Source organism: Panthera leo, chromosome D4 (assembly GCF_018350215.1).
Source record: "Panthera leo isolate Ple1 chromosome D4, P.leo_Ple1_pat1.1, whole genome shotgun sequence".
Lineage (NCBI taxonomy): Eukaryota > Metazoa > Chordata > Mammalia > Carnivora > Felidae > Panthera > Panthera leo.
The window spans coordinates 30,930,156-30,956,512 of record NC_056691.1 but is presented as its reverse complement, the minus strand read 5'-3'; the positions used below and the strand labels follow the sequence as shown (position 1 = coordinate 30,956,512).

General features: G+C 37.6%; 1 protein-coding gene across 1 annotated transcript in view; it reads left to right on the top strand.

Annotated features, from left to right (window-relative positions):
- The first annotated feature begins 10,886 nt into the window (after positions 1-10,886).
- ZNF782 (zinc finger protein 782) overlaps positions 10,887-26,357 on the top strand; it is a 74,724-nt gene continuing 59,253 nt past the window's right edge. The window contains exons 1-3 of the mRNA XM_042912456.1: positions 10,887-10,972; positions 13,089-13,144; positions 17,998-18,124. Coding sequence (XP_042768390.1) covers positions 10,960-10,972; positions 13,089-13,144; positions 17,998-18,124 — 196 coding nt within the window. The 5' untranslated portion in view covers positions 10,887-10,959. The remainder of the gene's footprint in view (positions 10,973-13,088; positions 13,145-17,997; positions 18,125-26,357) is intronic.

The following is a 26,357-nucleotide window of genomic DNA, read 5'->3' as shown; positions in this document are numbered from 1 at the left end:
GCTAAATCAACTTCTGACGAGACATATCTCCATAGGCAAGGGAAACAAAATAAAAAATGAACTATTGGGACCTCATCAAGATAAAAACCTGCACAACAAAGAAACAATCAAAAAAACTAAAAGGCAGGCAACAGAATTGGAGAAGATATTTGCAAATGACATATCAGATAAAGTGTGAGCATCCAAAATCTATAAAGAACTTGTCAAACTCAACACCCTAAAAACCAAATAATCCAGTGAAGAAATGGGCAGAAGACATGAACAGACACTTTTTGAAGACATCCAGATGGCTAACAGACACATGAAAAGATGTTCAACATCAGTCATCGCCAGGAAAATACAATCAAAACCACAATGAGATACCACCTCACACCTGTCAGAATGGCTAAAATTAAGAACTCAGGAAACAACAGTGTTGGTGAAGATGCTGAAGAAGGGGATCTCTTTTGCACTGTTGGTGGGAATGCAAACTGGTCAACCATTCTGAAGAACAGTATGGAGATTTCTCAAAAAATTAAAAATAGAACTACCCTACAACCCAGAAATTGCATTACTAGTTATTTATCCAAAAGATGCAAAAAGACTGATTCAAAGGGACATGTGTACCCTGGTGTTTATAGCAGCATTATCAATAATTGCCAAATTGTGGAAAGTGCCCAAATGTCCATCAACTGATGAGTGGATAAAGAAGATGTGGTATATATGTATATACACACACACACACACACACACACACACACACACACACACACACAGTGGAATATTACTCAGTGATCAAAAAGAATGAAATCTTGGTGTTTGCAACAATGGATGGAACTAGAGTATATTATGCTAAATGAAAAAAGTCTGTTAGAGAAAGACAAATATATGATTTCAGTCATATGAGGAATGAAAAAACAAAACAGATGAACATAGGGGAAGGGAAGGAAAAAAAGAGATAAAAACAGAGAGGATGGTAAACCATAAGAGACTCTTAAATACAGAGTACAAACTGAGGGTTTCTGGAGGAGAGGTGGGTGGGGAAAGGGCTAAATGGGTGATAGGCATTTAGGATGGTGCTTGGGATGAGCATGGAGTGTTATGTGTAAGTAATGAATCACTGGGTTATACTCCTGAAACCAATACTACATAATATGTTAATTAACCTGAATTTAAATAAATATTTTTTTAAAACATTGCATTTAAAAAAAAAGAAGAGGGGACTCCTGTGTGGTTCAGTTGGTTAAGTGTCCACCTCTCGATTTTGTTTCGTCATGATCTCATGGTTTGTGAGATCAAGCCCCATGTCAGGCTCTGTTCTGACAGCACAGAGCTTCCTTGAGAGTCTCTCTTCCTCTCTCTCTCTCTTTCTCTGCCCCTCCCCCAATTGCACTCTCTCTCAAAATAAATAATAAACACTTTTAAAAAATAAAAAATAAAAATAAAAAAGAAGAGGATAAAAACCATACAATCATTTCTATAGATGCAGAAAAGTATTTGGCAAAATACAACATCCATTCATGATAAAAACCCTTAATGGAGTAGGTTTAGAGGGAACATAGCTCAACATAATAAAGGCCATGTATGAAAAACCCACAGCTAATATCATCTTCATTGGGAAAAAACAAATAGCTTTTCCCCTAAGGTCAGGAACAAGACAAGGATATCAACTCTCACCACTTTAATTCAACATTGTACTGAAAGTGCTGAGACACAACAGTCAGACATGAAAAATAAATAAAAGACATCCAAATTGGTGATGAGGAAGTAAAACTTTCACTATTTGCAGATGACATGATACTGTATATAGAAAGCCTTAAGGACTTCACACACACAAAAAAAAAAAAAAAAAAAAAAACAAAAATGACTAAAACTGATAAATGAATTCAGTGAGGTTGCAGGACACAAAATCAATGTACAGAAATCTGTTGAATTTCTATACATTAATAACAAAGTAGCAGAAAGTGAAATTAATAAAATATTTCCCATTTACAATTGCACCAAAAAGAATACTTGGGAATAAACTTAAGCGAGAAGTTGAAAGACCTATTGGATTCAATTTGCTATTTTATTGAGAGTTTTTGCATCATGTTCATCAGGGATATTGGCCTGTAATTCTCTTTTTTATTGGGGTCTTTGGTTTTGGAATCAAGGTAATGCTGGCTTTCTGGAATGAGTTTGGAAGTTTTCCTTCCATTTATATTTTTGGAACAATTTGAGAAGTAGAGGTATTAATTCTTCTTAAAATGTTTGGTAGAAGTCTTGTGGGAAGTCATCTGGACCTGGACTTTTGTTTGGTGGCAGATTTTTGATTACTGATTAAATTTTACTGGTATGGATCTGTTAAAAATTTCTATTCCGTCCTGTTTCAGTTTTGGTAGGAATGTTTCTAGGAAATTATGTTTCTATGTTTCTAGGAATTTATCCATTTCTTCCAGATTGCCCAATTTTTTGGCATATAATTTTTCTAGTGTTCTCTTATAATTGTTTGTATTTCTGTGGTGTTGGTTGTGATCTCTCCTCTTTCATTCATGATTTTATCTATTGGGTCCTTTCTTTTTTCTTTTTGATAAATCTGGCTAGGGATTTACCTATTTTATTAATTCTTTCAAAGAACTAGCTCTTAGTTTCATTGCTGTGTTCTAATGTTTTTGTTCTTGTTGTTTCTATATCATTTATTTCTGCTCTAATCTTTATTATTTCCCTTCTTCTGCTGGCTTTAGGCTTAACTTGTTCTTTTTCCAGCTCTTTTAAGTGTAAGGTTAGATTTTGTATTTGAGATTTTTTTGCTTTTGATGTAAGCCTGTATTGCTATAAACTTCTCTCTTATGACTACTTTTGCTGCATGGCACAGATTTCGGACCATTGGGTTTTGACTTTCATTTCACCTGTCAGAATGGCTAAAATTAACAATAAAAGAAACAATAGATGTTGGTGAGGATGCAAAGAAAGAGGAACCCTCTTACACTGTTGGTAGGAATGCAAACTGGTCAACCACTGTGGAAAACATTATGGAGATTCCTTAAAAAGTTAAAAATAGAGCTACCCTATGACCCAGAAATTGCACTACTAGGTATTTATCAAAAACATACAAAAATACTGATTCATAAGGACAGGTGTACCCTGATGTTTATAGCAGCATTATCAACAATAGCCAAATTATGGAAAGAGCCCAAATGTCCATCAACTGATGAGTGAATAAAGATGTGGTATATGTACACAATGGAATTACTCACCCATAAAAACAAGTGAAATCTTGACATTTGTAACAATGTGGATGGAGATAGAGTGTATTATGCTAAGTGAAAAAAGTCAGAGAAAGACAAATACCACATGATTTCACTCATATGTGGAATTTAAGAAATAAATGAGCAAAAGGGGAAAAAAAGAGAGAGATAGAGAGGCAAACAATAAAACAGACTGAACTATACAGAACAAACTGGTGGTTACCAGAGAGGAGGTTGAGGGGATGGGTTAAATAGGTGATGAGAATTAAGGAGTGAACTTGTCGCGAGCACCATATATTGTATAGAAGTGTTGAATCACTGTATTACACACCTGAGACTAATATTACACTGTATATTAACTAATTGGAATTTATTTATTTAAAAAAAATTTTTTTTTAACTTTTATTTATTTTTGAGACAGAGAGAGACAGCATGAATGGGGGAGGGGCAGAGAGAGGGAGGACACAGAATCGGAAGCAGGCTCGAGGCTCTGAGCCGTCAGCCCAGAGCCCGATGCGGGGCTCGAACTCACGGACCGTGAGATCGTGACCTGAGCTGAAGTCGGATGCTTAACCGACTGAGCCACCCAGGCGCCCCTCTAATTGGAATTTAAATAAAAATTTTTTAAATCCTACATCGTCCAGTATTAGTACAACCCCTCCATCTGTCTGTTGGTTGTTATTTGCATGGTATATCTTTTCCATTTTTTTGCTTTCAACCTGTGTGTCTTTGAATCTAATGTGTGTCCTTTGTAAATTGTTATAGTTGGATCTTACATTATTACCTATTTTGCCAATCTCTGCTTTTTAGTTGGGTTGTTTGGACAATTCATATTTAGTGCAGTTGTTAATAGGGTCAGAGTTACAGTTGCCATTTTGCTATGTCTTTAACTGTCTTGTTCCTATTTTCCTCCTTTACTAACTTCTTTTGTATTAAATAAATCTTTTAGTATATCATCTTAATTCCTCTAATAATTTTTTTACTATATTTTTAGTAGTGCGTGCTCTAGAAATTCCAAAATGCATCTTAACTCATTACAGTTTATTTCAAATTGATGTTAACTTGATTCCCATGAAATATAAAATATTTTCTCCAACATAACTCTATTCTTTTCCCCTCTTGTGCTATTATTTTCATATATATTACATCTGTATATTTTACAAAACCAACATTACAATGTTATAATTATTTATTTACACAGTTATATATTTTAAAGAATTTAACAGAAGAAATGTGAAAATATATTTAGATTATTTTATTTTTAACATGGATATTGATTTCTTCTACACTTTTCATTTCTTCCAATTTGAGCTACCATCTGGTATCATTCTCTTCTACGTTCCAAAGAATTTTCTTTAGTATTTTTCATAAATCAGTTCTGATATCAAGGAGTTCTCTCAATCTTTTTAAATTTTGGAATGTCCTTATTTTACCTTTATAACTGGTAGATAGTTTCACTGGATAAAAAATTCCTTATTAGCAGTTTTTTTTTTTCAGTATTTTGAATATATCATTCCACTGCCTTCTAGGGTCATTTTTCTCTGATGGGAACTTAGACATTTTCTATATTGATGCACCCTTGCACATATCAAGTTGTTTTTCTCTTGCTTCTTTTAAGATTTTTTTCTTTGTGTGTGTGGCTTTCAACACTTTGGCTATGATGTGTCTAGGTATAAATCTCTTTGAATATGTCCTAATTATGTTTCATTAAACTTCTTGGATGCATAATTTAATATTTTTTAAACAAATTTAGGTAGTTTGAGGTCACTATTTCTTCAAAGAATCACAGTTACTATTGTACCCACAACTTGAGGAAGCATATTAGATGAAATTTTAGACATTTATTGGGAAAGTCTAAGAACTAGGAAATTGGAATGAGTACATGTCTTTGAATTCAAACCATTTGGCACAATGAGTACGTCTTGATCCCATAAGCAGTTGTTTCTCCCTGTGTGAGCTGTTTCTGCATTGCTGGACTTCAACTATAAGATGAATTTCTAAATTATTACCCTGAACTTTTAAAAAGCCACCACAAGGGGGCGCATGGGTGGCTCTGTCTGTTAAGCGCCCAACTTTGCTAAGGTCATGATCTCACAAGGTTCCTGGGTTGGAGCCCCACATCCAGCTCTGTGCTGTCAGCTCAGAGACTGGAGCCTGCTTCAGATTCTGTGTCTCCCTCTCTCTGCCCCTCACCCGCTCACATTCTGTCTGTCTGTCTCTCTCTCTCCAAAATAAATAAACATTTTAAAAAAATGTTTTTTAAAGTTACCACAAAATAGTATACACTATGTGATTCCTTTTGCATGAAACTCTAGAGAAGACAAAACAAATCTATAGTGACAGAAATCCGGAAAGAGATTTCCAAGATGGAGTTGACTCAACAGTTTAAAAAGTGATCCAATATATTTGGGCTCTCAATAGATGGAATTTATGTCATGTACTCATTCAGATAAGATTTGAATACAAGAATATCTTCAAGAGAGACATTACAGTTCTGTAATGTCATTTATAAAATTATCACTACCCATACGGGGATGGATGTCAGGTAATTACACCTTCTCCCCCAATCCCTGGTAGAGTGGACTTAGAGTAAGGTCAAGATCAAGGTGACGATCTTTGACAAAGCAGAAAAGAATATCCAATGGAATAAAGACAGTCTCTTCAGCAAGTGGTGGTGGGAAAACAGGACAGTGACATGCAGAAGAATGAACCTGGACCTCTTTCTTACATCATACACAAAAATAAACTCAAAACAGATGAAAGACCTAAATGTGACAGGAAACCATTAAAATCCTCAAGGAGAAAGCAGCAAAAACCTCTTTGACCATGGCCGCAGAAACTTCTTCTCCAGAGGCAAGGGAAACAAAAGCAAAAGTGAACTATTGGGACCTCATCAAAATAAAAATCTTCTGCACAGCGAAGGAAACAATCAGCAAAACTAAAAGGCAACTGAAGGAATGGGAGAAGATATTTGCAAATGACTATCAGACAAAGGGTTAGTATCCAAAATCTATAAAGAACTTAGCAAACTCAACACCCAAAAAACAAATAATTCAGTGAAGAAACGGGCAAAAAACATGAATAGACACTCCTCCAAGGAAGACATCCAGATGGCCAACTGACACATGAAAAAATGCTCAACATCACTCATCATCAGGGAAATAGAAATCAAAACCACAATGAGATACCACCTCACACCTGTCAGAATGGCTAACATTAAAAACTCAGGCAACATCAGATGCTGGCGAGGATGCAGAGAAAGAGGATCTCTTTTGCACTGCTGGTGGGAATGCAAACTGGTGCAGCCACCCTGAGGAACAGTATGGAGGTTTCTCAAAAAATTAAAAATAGAACTACCCTATGACCCAGCAATTGTACTCTTAGGTATTTATCCAAGGGATACAGGGATGCGGTTTCAAAGGGGTACATGCACCCCCATGTTTATAGCAGCACTGTCAACAGTAGCCAAAGAATGGAAAGAGTCCAAATGTCCATTGATGGATGAATGGATAAAGAAGAGGTGGTATATATATACAATGGAGTATTACTCGGCAATCAAAAAGAATGAAATGTTGCCATTTGCAACTACATGGATAGAACTATTATGCTAAGCATAATTAGTCAGTTAGAGAAAGACAACTATCATATGACTTCACTCATATGAGGACTTTAAGACACAGAGCAGATGAACACAAGGGAAGGGAAGCAAAGATAATATAAAAACAGGGAGGGGAACAAAACATAAGAGTCTCTTAAATATGGAGAACAAACATAGGGTTACTGGAGGGGTGGTGGGAGGTGCTAAATGGATAAATGAGTAAGGGGCATTAAGGAAATTACTCTTGAAATCATTGTTGCACTATATGCTAACTAATTTGGATGTAAATTTAAAAAATAAAATAAAATAAAAAATTTAAGAAAACATTTAAATCAGTAAAAAAAAAAAAGATCAAGGTAAGGAAAGATCAAGTGAATTATTCCTTCACTTAGGTGGATTATCTGGTATCCAGGAAGCCCAAAGTTATTATCAGAAAAGAAGGATATGGTCAAACGTCTATTAGTAGTTGGTCGAAACAGCTATTCTCTGCTCTGTACACTTTGCCTTTGGTGTACAACTAGGATCAAAAGCAAGTTAGGGGCACCTGGGGGGCTCAGTCAGTTGTGCATCCGACTTTGGCTCAGATCATGATCTCACGGTCTGTGGGTTCGAGCCCCACATCTGGCTCTGTGCTGATAGCTCAGAGCCTGGGTCTTGCTTCGGATTCTGGATTCTATGTCTCCCTCCCTGTCTCTCTCTCTCTGTCCCTCCCTTGCTTCTGCGCTCTCTCTCTCTCTCTCTCTCTCTCTTTGTCTCTCTCTCTCTTTCTCCCTCTCTCTCTCTCTCTCAAAAAAAAAAAAAAAAGCAAATTAGGCCTTTGAGGCTTGCAGGGTAGTTCAGGTTTCATTGTACTTGGCACACTGCAATTTTAAGGCTTTTAAGATTTACTAAAAATCGCTGTTTGTGAGGAGCTGAGAAAAAAAATGAAGGTTAACTGACTTCTGACAGTGGCTCTCTTTCTCTCTAAATCCTAAGGGGTGGCCCTAATACAACTTACCCCTAAAAAGGAATGCACGCTGTCCTCAGGCTTTGCCTGTACAACCTCCCTTGCTGGCTCCAGGCCTATAGTGAGAATAAAAACCCAGCTATGCTCAGAAGGAAAATTGCAAGGGCTAATCCAGAAATTAAAACACACACACACACACACACACACACACACACACACACACACACACACGAACTCAAGATCTTGCTCAATGTATAAGCAGAAACTAGGTAGCATATATGAAGGTGGATCCTTAGGGTATTAGGCCAAGAAGGATGAACTGGTTTTGGACAAGGCCAAATTTATCAATAGATGTATATTCACTGTGGACTCAGGAGCAACCCATGGTGCATTTCGTACCAAAGAAATATATACAGACATAACTCATTTTATTGCACGTTATTGCACTTTGCAGATATTGTGTTTTTTACAAATTGAAGGTTTGTGTCAATCCTGCATCGAGCAAGTCTATTAGCACCATTTTCCAACATCATTTGCTCACTTCATGCCTCTGTGTCACATTTTGGTAATTCTCACAATATTTCAAACTTTATTATTCTATTTGTTATGGTGATCTGTGATCAATGATTATGTGTTGCTGAAAGTTCAGATGATAGTTAGCATTTTATAGCTATAAAATATTTTTAATTAAGATATGTACATTGTTTTTTAAGACATAATGCTATTGCTCATTTATCAAACAACAATATAGTATAAATATAGCATAAGTGTTATACATTGGGAAACAAAAAAAATTCATTTGACTCACTTTATTGCAATATTCACTTTATTGTGGTAGCCTGGAACCAAACCCACTATATCTTTGAGATATGCCTGTGTTTCTCTAATGGGATCCTGACAAATATTTTTTAAAAGCCCTCTGAGTAGTTCTCATGTGAATTCATCTTTTTTGGTGACCTGAAGGGATCTGCAGTGGTGGCTCTTTGATCCATTGAAGTTAAGTAGGTGGCTACCTTATTAAGATATTTCTTAAGATATATATCTATATATGAAATTCTGGGTCTTGGGGCAGGGAGCTGGGTGGCAAAGTTGGTTAAGCATCCAACTCTTGATTTGGGCTCAGGTTTTGATCTCACGGTTCATGAGATCAGGCCCTGTGTCAGCCTCTGCTATACTGAGAGTGCAGAGCCTGCTTGGGATTCTCTCTCTCCCTCTCTCTGCCTCTTTCTATAAATAAATAAATAAATAAAGAAAGAAAGAAAGAAAGAAAGAAAGAAAGAAACAAACAAACTTAAAGAAAAAAAAGAAATTCTGGGTCTCATGGGAAGAAAATTAACACAAGTGATTATAACAGGGATTCAGATACTCTTTCCCAGTCCTTGGTATCTCCTACTTTACAGACAGGAAGCTTTGACTGAAGGGCAGACTGGGTTCCTTTGACAAAATTCCTCATAACTTAGTCATAAATACATACAATTAATCATTCCCCAAGAGTCCCCAAGGGAGACCTGTGACTATATACCAGTCAAATTTACTTCAGATTGAGTCTACAATGTAGAGTGTCATCATTGGAAGTATGGCTTCTGCAATTACAGTCTCACTTAGCAGTGGCTCTGAAATGTGTGTTGAAATCTTCCCAGTGGGCAGAGTTTAAGTAGGTATATTTAGTTACTCACTTTGTGAAGAAGAAATATGTCTTAAGTTTATATTTATATGAATTCATGTCCAATAGTTCAATTAGTTGTTCAGTGGTAGGGTGCTACACAAGACTTGAAATTTGGTGACAAAAAGGTCTGGAGAAGATATATGTGGATGGAATTCTAGAACAGGTATTGAATGAGGTTTATAAATACTTAACTGAGGATAGGGCATTAGAGGGAAGAGTACAGTGAGGTTTGGATATTTATTCCTTTGGCTCTCTGTGCTAAGCCATGTAACAGCCATTATGATGTTTCTCTTCCTAAGGCCACAGCTCTCATAAGAGTGGCCTTTTCTGCCAAATTCTGGTAATTACCTATAGTCACTATGGGCCTGGTGGTGATAATGCCTCCATATCATCACTAGTTACAGGACACTTTACCAACCCTACCCATGTTTTTCAAGGCCTGTTTATTAGACTCTCCTCAAGGTCCTATTGTTTCTTGACAATTGACACCTCTTTCTTGAGGAGACCTATTAGTCTCCTCATGTTCAAAACAATTCTGATCACAAAGTCCATGAGGATAGGGAATTTAATCTCTTTTATTTGATGTTGTTATCCCAGCATCTAGAATGATGTCTCTTGCACAGCAGGTTATCAATAAATGTTTCTTACATGAGCATATGTAGTGACCACTTTCTCTCCATTAGCGATCTTTATGTTAAAGTCAATTATGACTGATTGATTTAATATAGTTTGACCAGCATTTTTGTGCTTCTATTTGTAATTCCTTACAGAATGACAAAGAATTATAAACGTCAACAAGAACAAGCAAACTGGTCTATGCACATGGAAATCGAAGATAACATAAAAATTTGCTGAAATAAGAGAATTCACCAACAATGTTAGTGTATAAAAACCAACAGCTTTCCTATATACATTTACAATTGCAGCACCCCTCTTGACCCCCAGCAGAACCTCTAAATTGAGCTCCAAGGGCACCAGGACCAGTGGCAATAAAGGGACAGGATGGAAGTCCCAGGTTGAAAAATTATAAAATTATAATTTTACAGCTATATCTTTCAATCCTAAATCAGTTGTCACGCCAATCTTTTTTACACAATTACATAACTTCAATTTTTTTCACACTTCACCTAAGTAACCATCATTTTAGTATTTTCAATATTCAATCCATATTCACATTTCCCCCTTGTCTCCAAATATCCTGAGGGAGGAAAATACATCAGTCGATAGCCAATAGAGGAGCATCCTCTATTCAAGTTTCACCCTTAACCTATTTGGGCCCAGAGAAAACCTGGGCAGGAGACTATTAAGAACACCAACCTCTAGCTTTCTAAAATGCGGAAATGCCAAAAGAGAGACTCCAAAAGTGGCCGTGGAGATCTATGGGAAATGTAGTCTTGAATCCTTAGGCTTCACCGCGTGGCACTCTGGGAAGAAAATTCGGGCCTCCTTCTGCGCTAGCGTAGTCGTAGCCCCGCCTCCTCATTCGTCTCGGATCTGCCGGCCAGCGGTTTGGGAGCCCACAGGTTTGCTCCGAAAGTAAAGGATGCGCACCTGGGGTGAGAGTCCAGGGGAGGTCTCTATGGGAGAGATGCGCTTGCGTCTGGGGATGGAAGCGGGAAATCTTTGGGATACCCCTGGTAGGCGCCCCGGCCAGCCCTCGGCCGCCGGCAGGCCGGTGGGGGCGTAGACTGAAGAACCCCGGCCCTCGGGCTTGGGGCGCGCCGATGGGGCTGAGCCCGGTTCTGAGCAGGTGCTCGGTGAGAGCCTAGGTGTGCCGGGACCGTGTGGTCGGGCCGGCCTACTGCCCGACTTAGTGTTGGCGGGAGGGAAAGTGCATTTATAAAGCTGTTGGTGACCGTGAGTCTGCGGTGAGAGCCTGAGCTTCGGAGCCAGAAAAGGCCCGGGTACATTTCAGCAGAGACGATGGAAGGAATCCGGCAGAGAGTCAGGTTTCTTATCTCAAAATGGTATTATTAATATGACTGCTCCATGGGGTTGATTTGAAACTTAGATCGAAGTCATAACTTAGACAAGTGCCAAGCCCTACTCACTGAGTAAATAACAACTGCTCTTATAGTTAGAAGACACTGTGTTCTTTTCATTTCATTTCAACCGTTTAAAACAAAACAAAACCTAGGCTCAGCTTGGTTGAACGATGTGGTCAAGTTTGTCAGGTCACAAACTAGCTGTGAGGAAGTTTGGATTCAGGGGCAGGTGTGCTTTACTTCCAACCTCAGGCATTGTCTAAATATCACATCTGCCTAAAACCAGCATTGCAACACAGCACAACACAAAGTGGCTTGCCCCCAAGTCCCCAAGGATATAAGGGAAAGTGAATGTAGGTGGAATCTGATGATGTGTCAAAGTATTCTGAGATTTTTAGTGTCTTTTCAGTCCCTTGGGTCAGACAGAGGTTCCTGACCCCTTCTGCATTGCCAGGCTGTCTTTAAGTCTGATATTATAACGAATTCCAAGAGTCATAGTTTTGCCCCTCAAATGAATTATTTTTTAGGTCCATGTCCCAATTGCCTTGAAACAAACCCTTGTGAGGTAGGAAGCAGAGGACCTCTGTGAACAGGAGTCTTACCTGGAAGAGAGGACGCCTCTGACCTTAAGACCTCTCTCTGGAGCTTCAAAAAGACAGAAGGGCCCAGAAAGGAGCAGATCCTAGATTTTCAGGGTCAGAAGCAGTTCCTGATCCCCTTGTCCAGAATAAGCTAGACTTAGTGATAACACCATCTTCAGAAGCCACCACACTGTGTGACAGTAGGGGGTTTGGGCCAGCCTTGAGAAGAGTGATGTGAGCTGGGGTGGCCTGGTGGGGGCAGGCTACTCAGGAGAGGCCACTTCTTGGAGAGTTTGTGAAGGCGAGGTCTGGGAGTACCCTTAACCAGGAAGAGGGAGAAAATTCTGCTTCCCTTAAATGGCCCCCACTCTGCAGATATTGTACTGCTGTCACACCTGTCCATCACCACATGTGACACTAATGACATTATCCTCACCTCACAAGATCCCAGAGCAGTGATAAGGAAAGTGTTTTCTAAAGTTACCTGCTTCTCTTTCGAAAGCTTTAAAGACATTGAACCTAAAAGGTTGAGTGACTTATCTGGGAAAACCCAGTTTGTGAGAGAGGAGAGTACAGTTTACTCTCTCATACATAAGTCACCAAAAACATCTTATCAAAGGGGCCTTTTGAAAAATACATAACAGCTGAAACAAACAATTAAAATTTCCTGTCTTGAAGCAGCCAGTGTCTTTTAGTAGGCTTGTCGTGGATTGTCTATACCAGGCGGTAAATAATGTTACTGAGAAAAATAATGTAAATGATGCATGCAAGTTAATTTTACTGGAAGTAGTGTCTCATTCTTTGGTGTATTTTAATTCATCTAATCTTCTGTTGCTTTTCTTTGTGTCATTCAGAAGGACACATGCATTATTGTTAAATCAGAGTTTATGTTTGCTCAGTATAAAACTGCAGATTTAAGCCCATGATCATTTTAGAGTCACACATGTGCTGCCTGTACATGATCCTTCTTATGCCTCTTCAATGTCCAGAGGGCCCCACGCCTGCAGGGAGAATGATCCTTGACTGAGGTGCTGAGATTTGGAGAAGTGAATGTAGGAGCTGTAAGGTCAGATCTCAGGACCCCTGTCTTCTTTCTGTCCCCTCAGCTGGACCACAGTTCTCTGCACTCTCCCAAGAGCCACAGAAAATGAACACACCTCAGGTGAGCTCTTCATTTATTCCCCACTTATTATATTGGATTTATGAGGTTTAGAAGGATCAGTGCATTAAATGGAAAAGGAGAACTAGAAATAGGTCACATCAGGGCACCTGGGTGGCTCAGTCGGTTAAGGGTCCGTCTTCTGCTCAGGTCATGATTTCGTGGTTCATGAGTTCAAGCCCCACATCGGACTCTGTGCCTGGAGCCTGCTCTGGATTCTCTGTCTTCCTCTGTCCCTCTGCCCTTCCCCAGCTCGTGCTCTGTCTCTGTCTCTCTCTCTCTAAAAAATAAATTAATAAACATTAAAAAGTTAAAAAAAAGAAATAGGTTGCATCAATCTTGAGTAAAAATATACACTGTTTTACTATCAACTGTGAAGTCTGCCCTCAGCTTTTGGAAGGAAACCTTTGTTAGGGTAGGGTTAAGTTCCCTCCGTGTACCAGTTTGCTAAGATTTCATGTTAGTCATAAATATACATTAAATTATTGATTACCTTTTGTGTATGTATTAGAATAAAACTATAGCTTACTTCCTTTAATCTAGAAATACTGTAAATAGTGTATTTTCTAATTTTAACTTGAATTCCTGTATAGATCCTCATTGCTAATAAGTGTGGTAAGTTGCTTCTTACGTATTTTCCTCAGGCTTTTTGCTAATGCTATATTCAGGGTTTTTATCTCTGTATCCACAAGTTGGTTTAGACTCTACCTTCTTGTTTTTCTGTCCAATTATGGTATCATGGTCATAGTCTCATGAAAGTAAGTGGAGAACTTTTCTGCTTTTCTTTTCTAGGAATTTAGATGAGAAAATTGTATTACATGAGGATTTTGTAAAATTCACTTATAAAGTTGGACCTTACACAGGTTTTTTGCGTGGATGTTTGGTTGTTGACTTGTTAGTCATAAGACTATACTGGATTTGTATTTGTATTTTTTTCTTTTAAAGACTTGCAGCCCCCTCCCCCCCCCCTTTTTTTAATTTTAGAGATAGTGTGCATGAGCAAGGAGTGGGGCAGAGGGAGAGAGAGAGAGAGAGAGAGAGAGAGTCTCAAACAGACTCCGTGCTCAGTGCAGAGCCTGGGAAGGGGCACAATTCCATGACCCTGGCATCATGACCCAAGCTGAAATCAAGAGTCGAACGCTCAACCGACTGAGCCAGCTAGGCACCCTGTATTTTTTTCTTAATATAATTTTTGTCATTACATTTTCATAGAAAATTGTCCATTTTTATTTGCATTTTTACATGTATTTTCATGTACTAATTAATAGTATTCTCTTAGGATTTCAAAATCTTTGTTGTATTAGTAATTCCTTCTTTGATCAGCTTTTAAATTTTATTTTAGCATAAAAGCCGCTAATCAGAAAAACACAAAATAGATTCTAGTTGGCCCAGTCCAAATCTAGAATTTCAGGGTCTAAGGGTCTTTATATTTTATGCTGGCAGCAGACTCTAAATATTGGGAATAGAAGAACATATACTTGCTGTATTGTGCTCTCTACCTTTGCATACCCACCTCTCAGCACCCTGTCTTGATAAAAATATCCTTTCTCCATTGAGTTACCTTGGCATCTGTGGGAAACCAATTAGTAATGCATGTCTGAGTCCAGAACAGAGTCTGGACTCTATTCACTTCTGATGATCTGTGTTAATCCTTTTGCTAATACCATACTACCTTGATGACTGTCTCTTAACAGTAACTCTTGAAATCAGATAATGTGAGTCTTCCAACTTTGTTGTTTTTCTAAATTGTTTGGGATATTCTAGGTCCTTACTTCTTTGTAGACAGTTTTGAAAATCAGCTTGTCTATCTCAAAAAAAAGCCGGCTGAGCTTTTGATTTTGATTGCACTGAATCCACAGTGTCTGTAATGCAGATCAACTTGGGAAGAATTAACATCTTGATCGTAATGAGTCTTCCAATTCATGAACACAGTATCTCTTTCTGTTTAGTTAGGTGATATGGAGGATTTTGAGGGTTTGGGGTTTTATCTTTCTATGTCAAAAGGATAATTTTGACTACAATTCACAAGAATAATACTGTCTACTATCTGAAGATAGACTCTAGACTAGAAGTGGGAACAATATAGGAGCCTACTTCTATAATCCTACCAAGAAATGATGATCATAAGGGTGTTAGTTACTTTGAAGTGGTCCAACTCTGGATGTAATTTAGGGTAGAGCTAACAGCCTGAGAGTATGTGTTTCTTTTCTACAGCCTTGCAAATAGAGCATGCTGTTAAATTTACCAAATTTTTACCAATGTGATTTTAAAGATCTGTTTCGTTTTATAAGCCTTTCTCTTCTCATGAGTGAGGTGTGGAACATTTTTTTTTGTTTGTAATTCATTTATATTTCTTTCTTGTTGAACTGTTTATCCCTTGCCTGTTTTCCTATTGATGTGCTGATTTTAATTACTGTATCCAGTATGTCATTATAGCGTCTTTTCTGTAATATAAATTGCACAATTTTCCTGAAGTTTTTTGCAGTTTTGCCTTGCTCATTTTTTTTTTTTTTGTCATAAAGGCCTTTGATTTTTATGTCAAATTTAGCATTTTTTTTCATTTATGATTCCTAGATTTTCAGTCATAGTTGGGTATTTCCCACTCTAACATTGTAAAATAATTGTTCTGTGTAGTACTCTGGAATTAATTTTTTACATTTAGATCTTGAATACATTTTAATTTTTTTTAATGTTTTATTTATTTTTAAGAGAGAGAGGGCATGCGCATGAGCTGGGGAGGGGCAGAGAGAGGGGACAGAGGATCTGAAGCAGGCTCTGTGCTGACAGCAGAGGGCCCGATGTGGGCCTCGAACTCACGAACCATGAGATTGTGACCTGAGCCGAAGTTGGATGTTTAACTGACTGAGCCACGCATGCACCCCCCATTTTAATTTTTATCCTGCTGTGTGGTACAAGGTATAGATTAGTCTTTTCCCAGATGGCCATCTAGTTACCCTGTGACATTTTTTTTGTATGGTCTTTTTTCACTCATTTGAATGACGTCACCTGTATTCAAATAAGAAATTTACTCTGTTAATTATTCTTCCTATTACACACTTGGTTCTAGGTCATCTTGGATGTCTTTTCATACTCTTATCATTTCTCTGCTACTTCTGCCCACTTCTATGTTTGTATTAGATTGTGACCAGCATTGTCCTGTTTTGCTTATCTAATACCATCTTACCCACTGTCTTCCAGAATTTGTTAAGATTTTCAGGCCTTCTGCTGGGGTATTTCTCTGTGTTTCTCTTTTGTCATGCTTTGATAGTAGGTTTTGTATTTTACCTGACTGTGGTTTGAAGGCAGGGATGTACTCAGTCTATTCCTTGAACTAGAGGAATCATGCTTATAATTCTCTTTTCTCTTAATTTCTAGTACTCTAGTCTTTCCAATTTCTCCTTCTGCCATTTCAGAATTCTTTCTCAGCCTTCATGGCCTTTCTTTTTCTACCTGCCTCTTAAATTTTGGTATTTCCTTGAATTCCTTACTTGGTCCTTTTCTTTCCTGTTTCTCTGTTCTTTTTGAGCCATTCCTTTTTCTCTGATGACTTCAGTTATCATATTTAAAATCTTCATTTTCATTTTAGACCTCTCTCTGTTCCAAAATCATGCAACCAGCAATGAAATAAATAATTCCATCTGTATGTTCCACAGGTGTTTTGAGTACAAATGAAGAACATCTGCCTCACCATGAGCCAACCTCTGATCCTTAATTGTTCTTCCAGTCTCTGCATATGACATCAATATACCCAGTTGCTTGTGTAGCATCTCTGTTTATAGTTGCACAGGAAAATAATGACCAGGTTTTGTTTCTTGTAGGGATTAGTTTCCCATTTTTCATCATGCCTGAGTATAATTTATGTCTTAAATTGGGTCTTTTGTTTTGCTGTTTAAGACATTGTCCACTGTTAATATAGATCAGTGATTCCTAACTGGAGTCAATTTTGCTCCCCAGAAGACATTTGGCAATGTTTGGAGATATTTTTGATGGTCACAACTGGGCATGTGGCTGGCATCTAATCAGTAGAAGATAGGGGTATTGATAAACATCCTAAAACATACAGGACAGTCTTCCACAAAAATAGCATTATCTAGTCCACATTGTTGGTAGTGCTGGGTTGAAGGAATCCTGTTCTAAAGCATTGCTCCTGAAATATGAGTCTGGTGGTGGGTAAATACTCCCCCAGTCTTACATGTATCTCTTCATTGGTTCTCTATTACCCCCGGACAGATCTCCAGGTTGGGATGTGTATAATCTACAGAGTGCTCAGTGTAATCTGTTTGTGTAGGGGAAATGTATACAGGAATCCTATTTGTAATAACTTTACCTGAAAAAAAAAAAGACATTAAGCTTTCTTATTATATTAAGTGACAATATATGTATGTAAATTAAAAGTAAATATAAGTAGGGGAGCGTTGGTGGCTCAATCAGTTAAGTGTCCGATTCTTGATTTCGGCTTAGGTCATGATCTCTTGGTTTGTGAGTTCGAACCCTATGTAATGCTCTATGCTGACAGCACGGAGCCTGCTTGAGATTCCTTCTTTCCCCCTCTCTCTTTCTGCCCCTCCCCATGTTCGTGCACATGTTCTTTCTCTCTCTCTCTCTCTCTGTCTCAAAATAAACTTTAAAAAAAAAGTAAATATAAATAAATCCAAGCACGAGAATATATATTTTTTTTTTTACTAATCATGTGCATGTCCCCAAAGTATAAGACAGAGTTAGGGCCATGATAGTTATATCCTTTATAGCATTTTGTTTTAAACTCTAAAACAGTAAACATAGTAAGACTTAGTTTCCAAAAGTTTTTTCCATGTCCCTGATTCTGGACAGATTTATTAGAATTGTGCTGTTTACAGGCATCAGTGTCATTCAAGGACATAACTGTGGAGTTCACCCAGGAGGAGTGGCAGCAAATGGACTCTGCTCAGAGGACCCTGTACAGAGATGTGATGCTGGAGAACTACAGCCACCTGGTCTCAGTGGGTAAGCAGACCTTACCATGTGACTCTCTTTCAACTAGGTATTCTGGTTTTTATTTTTAAAATGTTAATCACTTTTGCTGAAGTATAAATGATACAATGATATAATGAGGTACAAATAATATATATTATATCATTGTAGCCTCTTTTCTGTAGTATAAATTGCCTTTTCACCTTGTTTCCTTTGCTGTCCAGAGGCTTTTTTAGTTTGAAGTAGTCTCACTTGTAATTTTTGTTGCCTGTGCTTCTGGTATCATATCCAATAAACAATTGCCAACACTGATGTCAAGGAGCTTTCTCTCAATGTTTTCTTCTAGGGAGTTTTAGGATTTTCAGGTCTTACGTTTAAGTCTTTAATCCATTTTGAGTTTACTTTTTTATGTAGTTTAAGAGTCCATTTTCATTCTTCTGCTTCTGGATATCCAGTTTTCCCAGTACCATTTATTGAAGAAACTGTTCTATTTCCATTGTGTGTTCTTGATACCATGTTTAAGACCAATTAACTATAGACGTATGGATATATTCCTGTGTCCTCTGTACTACTGCATTGGTCTAAATGCCTGTTTTTATGCCAGTACCATACTGTTTTCATTATTCTAGTTTTGTGTAGCATATTTTGAAGTTTGGAAGTGTGATGCTTTTGCAGGATTTTTTACTTCATTACACGGGGTTTGTTATCTCGCCACTTTAGGAATGAAGAGGTATACACAAAATGAGCAGCAAGCAAAAGTTTATTAGAGTATAAGAGCAGAAAGGAAGAATAGTATGAAAGCTGTTTACATTCACTTTTGAATGCCCACAGACTTTAGGCAATGGACTTTGTTTTATAAGGTTCTAGTGGTGCCCCCCCACCCACTTCCTTCCCCCTTAATCATTCTCAGGTTCTACCATTATTAGCTTGATAGCTTTAGATGCTGAGTTGTCCATTCCTGATTGACTCAGTTCCATTGTATGAGGGGTGTGTGGCCATATCATTCCTTGTGGGTCATGTGTTTTATGGTCTACTTATTTTTAGTTAGGTCTTTTATCAAATTCCTGAGGGAAACCTGAGGGGAGTAAGTGGTGTCTCTTACATTCTTAGGAGGAGCCTTATGCCAAGGGGATTTGCTGTGGTCAGACACTCCCAGCATTGTTCTAAAATATGTGTTTTTCCCCACCCAGGGACCTCCGTCCCAACCTTTCTCTCTCTGCCTACTGAATCCTAGCTTTTCCTATCATAAGCTTCCAACATTGTTCTTTCTCAAGGTTGCTATGGCTGTCCAGGGTCTTTGTGGTTATGTATGAATTTTAGGATTTTTTTTGTACTTCTGCAAAGAATACCATTGGGATTTTGATAGGAATTACATTGAATCTGTAGATCACTTTGGATACTAGGGACATTTTAACAGTACTAATTCTTCAATCCATGAATATGGAATGTTTTTCCATACATCTGTATCTTCTTTTTTTTCCATCAATGTTTTATAATATTTAGTATACAAGTCTTTCAGCTCTTTGGTTAAGTTTATTCCTAAGTATTTTTAACTTTTCTTTTCAGATAATTCATTGTTCATATATAGAAACTATGTTGATTTTGAACCCTCCAATGGTACTAAATTTTTTAGTTTTAATAGGTTTTTAATTTTTATTTTAATTTTTATTTTTTAATGTTTATTTATTTTTGAGAGAGTTTGAGCACAAGCAGGGTAGGGGCAAAGAGAGAGAGGGAGAGAGAGAATACCAAGCAGGCTCTATGCTGTCAGCACAGAGCCCGACTTGGGGCTCAAATTCACAAACGGTGAGATCATTACCTGAACTGAAATCAAGAGTTGGCCACTTAACCAACTGAGCCACCCTGGTGCCCTAACAGTTTTTTTTTTTTTTTTTAGTTGAGTCTTTAGGGTTTTCTACCTATAGAATCATGTCATCTGCAAACATAATTTTACTTTTTCCCTTCAGTTTTAGATACCTTTTATTTCTTTTTCTTGTCTAATTGCCTTGGATAACATTTCCAATAGTATGTTGAATAGAAGTGGTAATGGTGGGCACCCTTGCCTTCTACTGGATCTTACAGGGAAAGCTTTCAGTATTCCCCCATTGATTGTGATGTTAGCTGTGGGCTTTTCATATATGCCTTTATTGTATTGAGGAAATTTACTTCTATACCTATTTTGTTGAGAATTTTAATCATGAATGAATATTGAGCTTTGTCAAATGCTTTTTCTCTGTCTTTTGATATGCTAATATGGTTTTTTTTCCTTTCATTTCTTTGTATGGTGTATTACATAGACTGATTTGCATGTAAACAACCTTGTGTCCCAGGGATAAATCCTACTTGTTAATGATATAAGATCCTTTTAAATGTGCTATTAAATTCAGTTTGCTGGTCTTTAAGAATTTTTGAATCTGTGTTCATCAAGGATATTAGCCTATAGTTTTCTTTTCTTGTGATGTCTTTCTTTGGATTTACAATCGGGGTGATGGTGGTCTCACAAAATGAGTTTGGAAATGTTCTTTTTTACATTTTTTGAAAGAGTTCAAGAAAGATTGGTATTCTTTAAATGTCTGGTAGAATTCGGTTGTTGAGCCATGTCACCCCAGACTTTTCTTTGTCAGGAGATTTTTGATTACTGATTCAATCTCCTTATTTGTCATTAGTCTGTTTAAGCTTTCTCTTTCTTCTTCCTTTTTTTTTTTCTTTGAGAGAGAGTGCGCATGTGCTCATGCACGCACAAGAGGGGGAAGGGGCAGAGAGAGAGAGAGAGAGAGAGAGAGAGAGAGAGGATCTTAAGCTGGCTCCACGCCCAGTGCAGAGCCTGACACAGGGCTTGATCTCACAACTGTAAAATGAAGAATCAGATGCTTAACCAACTGAGCCACCTAGGTGCCCCTCTGTTTCTTCTTTATCCATCTTGTATATTTTTAGGAATTTATCCATTTCTTCTAGGTGAATTTGTTTGTATAGTTGTTCATATTAATCCTTTATAATCCTTTTTATTTGTGAAGAATCTGTTGTAATATCTCTTTTCATTTTTTATTTTGAGTCTTTTGTCTTTTTTTAGTCTAAAAGGGACTTGTTCATTTTGTTTATTTTTTCAAAACACCAACTGTTAATTTTGCTCATTTTTGTATTCTCTTCTCTGTTACATTTATTTCTTCTCTAACCTGTATTATTTCCTACCTTCTTGGTTCGGTTCTTCTTTTTCTAGTTCCTTAAGATGTAAACTTGTTTATTTGATTTTTTAAATTTTTTAATGTAGGCATTATTGCTATAAACTTCCTCTAATACTGCTTGTGCTGTATCTCGTAACTTTCAGTACATTGGATTTTTGCTTTTACTTGATTCAAGATACTTTGTACGTTACTTTTCCTTTCTGACCCAGTGTTTATTCAACTTTGTTGTTTAGTTTCCACATTTTTGTGATTTTTCCTGTTTTCTTGCTGTGTTGATTTATAGTTCAGAAAAGATACTCAGAATGATTTCAGTCTTCTTAAATTTAAGATTTGTTTTGTGACCTAACATAAGATTTATCCGGGACAGTAATGTGTATACTGGAGAAAATGTGTTTTCTTTTGATGGATGGAAAGTTTTGTATATGTCTGCTGGATCCAGTTGATCTATCATGTTGTTCAAGTCAGCTGTTTCTTTATTTATTTTTATGTCTAGATTCATTACCCATTATTGTAAGTGAAGTACTGAAGTTACCTACTTCAGTAATGAAGCAATGAAAATTGCTCTCAGCTTCTCTCTTTAGATCTATTTGGACATACCTCAGAGATTTTGCAGGTTCAATTCCAGACCATCACAATGAAATGAATACTACAATACAGCAAGTCAAATGAACTTTTTGGGTTCACAATGCATTATAAAAGTTATGTTTACGCTATACTGTAGTCTATTAAGTATGTAATAGCATTATGTCTAAAAAACAATGTACATGTCTTACTTAAAAAACTGTTGCTGAAAAACTGCTAATCATCATCTGAGCTTTCAGGAAGTCATTATCACTGATAACAGATTGCCATTAACAAAAATAATAATAATGAAAGATTTTTTTTAATTTTAATTCCAGTATAGTTAATATACAGTGTTCTATTAGTTTCAGGAGTACAATGTAATAATTCAGCAATTCTGTACATTACTCAGTGCTCGTCAAGATAAGTGTACTCTTAATCCCCTTTACCTATTTCACCCATATGTCCCTCTACCCACCTCCCCTCTCCTAACCATCAGTTTGTTCTCTATAATTGAGAATCTGTTTTTTGTTTTTTCTTTTTTTCTTGTTCATTTGTGGTTTTTTTTCCTTAAATTTCATATATTAGTGAAATCACATGGTATTTGTCTTTTTCTGATTGACTTATTTCATTTATTAGCATTATACCATCTAGTTAGTTCCATGTGTGTTGTTGCAAATGGCAGGATTTCATTCTTTTTTAAGGCTGAGTGATATTCCATTGTATGTATATACCATACCTTCTTTATCCATTCATCAATTTGTGGACACTTGGGGTGCCTCTATATCTGGGCTATTGTAAATAATGCTGCCCTAAACATAGGGCACTTCTTCCACTACTGGGTGGAATTACTTGATCATATGGTAACTCTTTTTTTTTTTTTTTTTTTTTTTTGAGTAATCTCCATACTGTTTTCAACAGCTATACTAGTTTACATTGCTACCAACAGTGCACAAAGGTTCCTTTGCTCCATATCCATTGTTTCTTGTGTTTTTGATTTTAGCCATTCTGATAGGTGTGAGGTGATGTCTCATTGTGGTTTTGATTTACATTTCCCTGATGATGAGTGATGTTGAGCATCTTTCCATTTGCTGTTGGCCATTTGTATGTCCTCTGTAAAGAAATGTCCATTCATGTCATCTGCCCATTTTTAACTGGATTATTATTTCTGTGTGTGTGTGTGTGTGTTGAGTTGTAGAAGTTCTTTCTATGTTATTATTAACTTTTATGTGTTTGGGTGCTTCAATATTGGGTGCATAAGTATTTAAAATTGTTATATCTTCTTATTGGATTGTTCCCTTCACAATTAAATAGTGTCCTTGTTGCAGTCTCTGTTTCAAAGTGTATTTTGTCACTGGTTACCAGAACAGAAGTGGATGTGGGGGATGGATTAAATAGGTGATGGGGATTAAGGAGTGTACTTCTTGTGATGAACACTAGGTGGTATATGGAAGTGTTGAATCCAGGTGTATATTATATATCTGAAACTAATATTAGATTGTATGTTAACTAACTATAATTTAAAAAAAGCTAAAAAAATAAAATAGCATATATTGACTATTTATTAAATAAATAAAGTCTATTTTGTCCAATATAAATATTGCTACCCTTTCTTTTCACATCCATTTGCATGATAGATACTTCTCCATCCCTTCATTTTCAATCTGCATGTGTCTTTAGGTCTGAAATAAGTGTCTTGTAGGCAGCATATTGATGGGTCCTGCTTTTTTATGCATTCTGTCAACCCATGTCTTTGATAGGAGCATTTAGTCCATGTACGTTCAGTGTAATTATTGCTGCTTGCTTGCTTCTTTAGTGATGTACTGGGATTCCTTGCTTTTTATTTTTTGTGTATCTATTACTGATTTCTGGTTTGTGGTTACCATTCAATTTGTATGTAAGATCCTTTGCATATATCATTTTATATTAAGTTGATGGTCACTTAAGTTTGAACCCATTCTTTACTTCCCTCCACCCCATTTTAGGTGTGTGTCACATTTTACATCCTTTTATTTTGTGAGTCCCTTGACTGATTTTTATAGGTACATTTATTTTTACTGCTCTTGTGCTTCCTACTTTTCTTTCTTTTTTTTTTTTTTTTTTTATTTAAATACAAGTTAGTTAACATATAGTGTAATAATGATTTCAGGAGTAGAATTTAGCGATTCATCACTTACATATAATACCCAGTGCTCATCCCAACAAGTGTCCTCCTTAATGCCCATTGTGCTTCCTACTTTTCTTACTCCTACTTAGGGTCTTTTTTTTTTCCCCCCACATAAAGAGTCTCCTTTAACATTTTGTTGTTATTTGTTTGTTTGTTTATTTTGAGAGAAAGTGAAAGCAGGTGGGGGAGGGGCAGAGAGAGCATTCCTAGCAGGCTCTGCGGGGCTCAATCCCACAACCATGAGATCATGACCTGAGCTGAAATCAAGAGTCAAACACTTTAACTGACTGAGCCACCCAATGCCCCATTTCTTTCAAGGCTGATTATTGGTCATGAATTCCTTTAGCTTTTGTTTGTCTTGGAAACTTTGTTTCCTCTTCTATTCTGAATGATAGCCTTGCTAGATAGAGTATTCTTGGCTGCAAGTTTTTTCCTTTCAGCACATTAAATATATCATGCTACTCCCTTGTTGCCTACAAAGTTTCTTGCTGAAAACTCAGCTGATAGTCGTAAGGGGTTTACCTTGTATATGACTGTTTCTTTTCTCTTGCTATTGAAATTCTCTCTTTATTACTACTTTTGCCACATTAATTACTGTGTGTCTTAGTGTGGACCTATTTGGGTTGCTTTTATTCAAGACTTTCTGTGTCTCCTGGGTCTGGATTTTTGTTTTCTTCCCAGGTTTGGGGAGTTTTCAGCTATTTCTTCAAAATTTCTGCCACCTTTTCTCTCTGTTATTATGCTTGATGATGTTGCTGAGTTTCCTAAATCTATTTTCATTTTGTATTACTTTTTTTCTCTTACTGTTCAGTTTGATTGCTTTCCATTACTGTGTCTTCCAGGTCATTGATCTATTCTTCTCCTTTCTCTAGGCTACCATTCATTCCATCTAGTGTATGAACAAAAAAAATTTTTTAATGTTTATTTATTTTTGAGAGAGAGAGAGAGAGAGAGAGACAGAGCATGAGTGGGAGGTGGGGCACAGAGAAAGAGAGGGAGACACAGACTCCAAAGTAGGCTCCAGGCTCTGAGCTGTCAGCACAAAGCCCGATGGGAGGCTCAAACCCACGAACTGTGAGATCATGACCTGAGCCAAAGTTGGACCCTTACTGACTGAGCCACCCAGACGCCCCTCCATCCAGTGTATTTTGAATTTCATTTTTTGAGTTCTTCATCTCTGATTGGTTCTTTTTTATGTTTACTGTCTCTTTGTTAAGGATTTCTTGAGGTCCTGTGAGTATCTTTATGACCATTACTTTAATTTCTCTATCGGGCATATTATTTGTCTCCATTTTGCTTATGTCATTGTGATTTTTGTCCTGTTCTCTCATTTGGGACATATTCCTCTGCTTATTTTGCCTGACTCTCTGTGTCTGCTTCTGTATTAGGAAAGTAAGCTGCATTTCCTGCTCTTGAAAGTAATTGCCTTATGAAAAAGAGGTTCTATAGTGTCCTGCAGTGAAGTGTCCCTTGATCAGTAGAACCTGGTGCTTCAAAGGTGTCTCCTATGTGTGTTGCTTGTGCTGTCTGTTGTGGCTGAGCCACCTTTCCTTCAGTCCAGTTGTCTGCAATGTCTCTCTGCCTGTTGTGTACAGGGTGTGGTCCTGGTGGTATTAGTGGTCACTCGGGCTGCCTTGGGCTTGATGTGAGACCAGCTATTTGCCAGAGATGCAGCAGCATTGAACTGCAGGTTACTTTCCCTGTTTTGTCCCCTGAGAAGCTTTCTGTGGTGGGTGGAGCCTGCAGTCAGACCAGCTGTCTGCCCCCACTGGGCCATAGTCTATTTTATGTGGTTATCTTTCCCTCTCCCAGGGGCAGGAGTCACTGTGGAGTGTTGCTGACCCTTGTGTGGCTGCTTGCACACTGTCAGGGTTGTGGCAGTGCTTTGGATGGGCTCTGGCCAAGAGTATATTGGCCACAGAAGTGCAGGAGATGGAGGTTGGGGGTGGGATGCACTGTGTTAACAAGGTTTGGAAGGGTCTTCTGTGGAAAGAGAGCTGGAGCTGGCTGGAGGGGGTGAGTCCACAGGGAAACGGGGCTGGGGGTTCACTATTAGCAAGTTTGGTAGTGAATGTTGGCACTGTGCTGGTTCCCACATGTTGCTTTGGGGGGGTAGGAGAGAAATGGCACCTGCCAACTCCTTTATTCCTGGAAAAGTCTCCCAATGATCCCTCTCCCTCTAGCACAGGCTGCAAGATTAGTAAACAAATTCCCTGCTATATACCCCAGGCTGTTTTTAAACTGCTGCTCCTGTGTGATATCACTGCAGGACTGTTTGTTGTGCTGTTTTTGTTGGACTGTTTTTAAGGATGGGGACTCAGTTTCCTCTCAACCCCCTGCTCTCCCGGAGATTAGG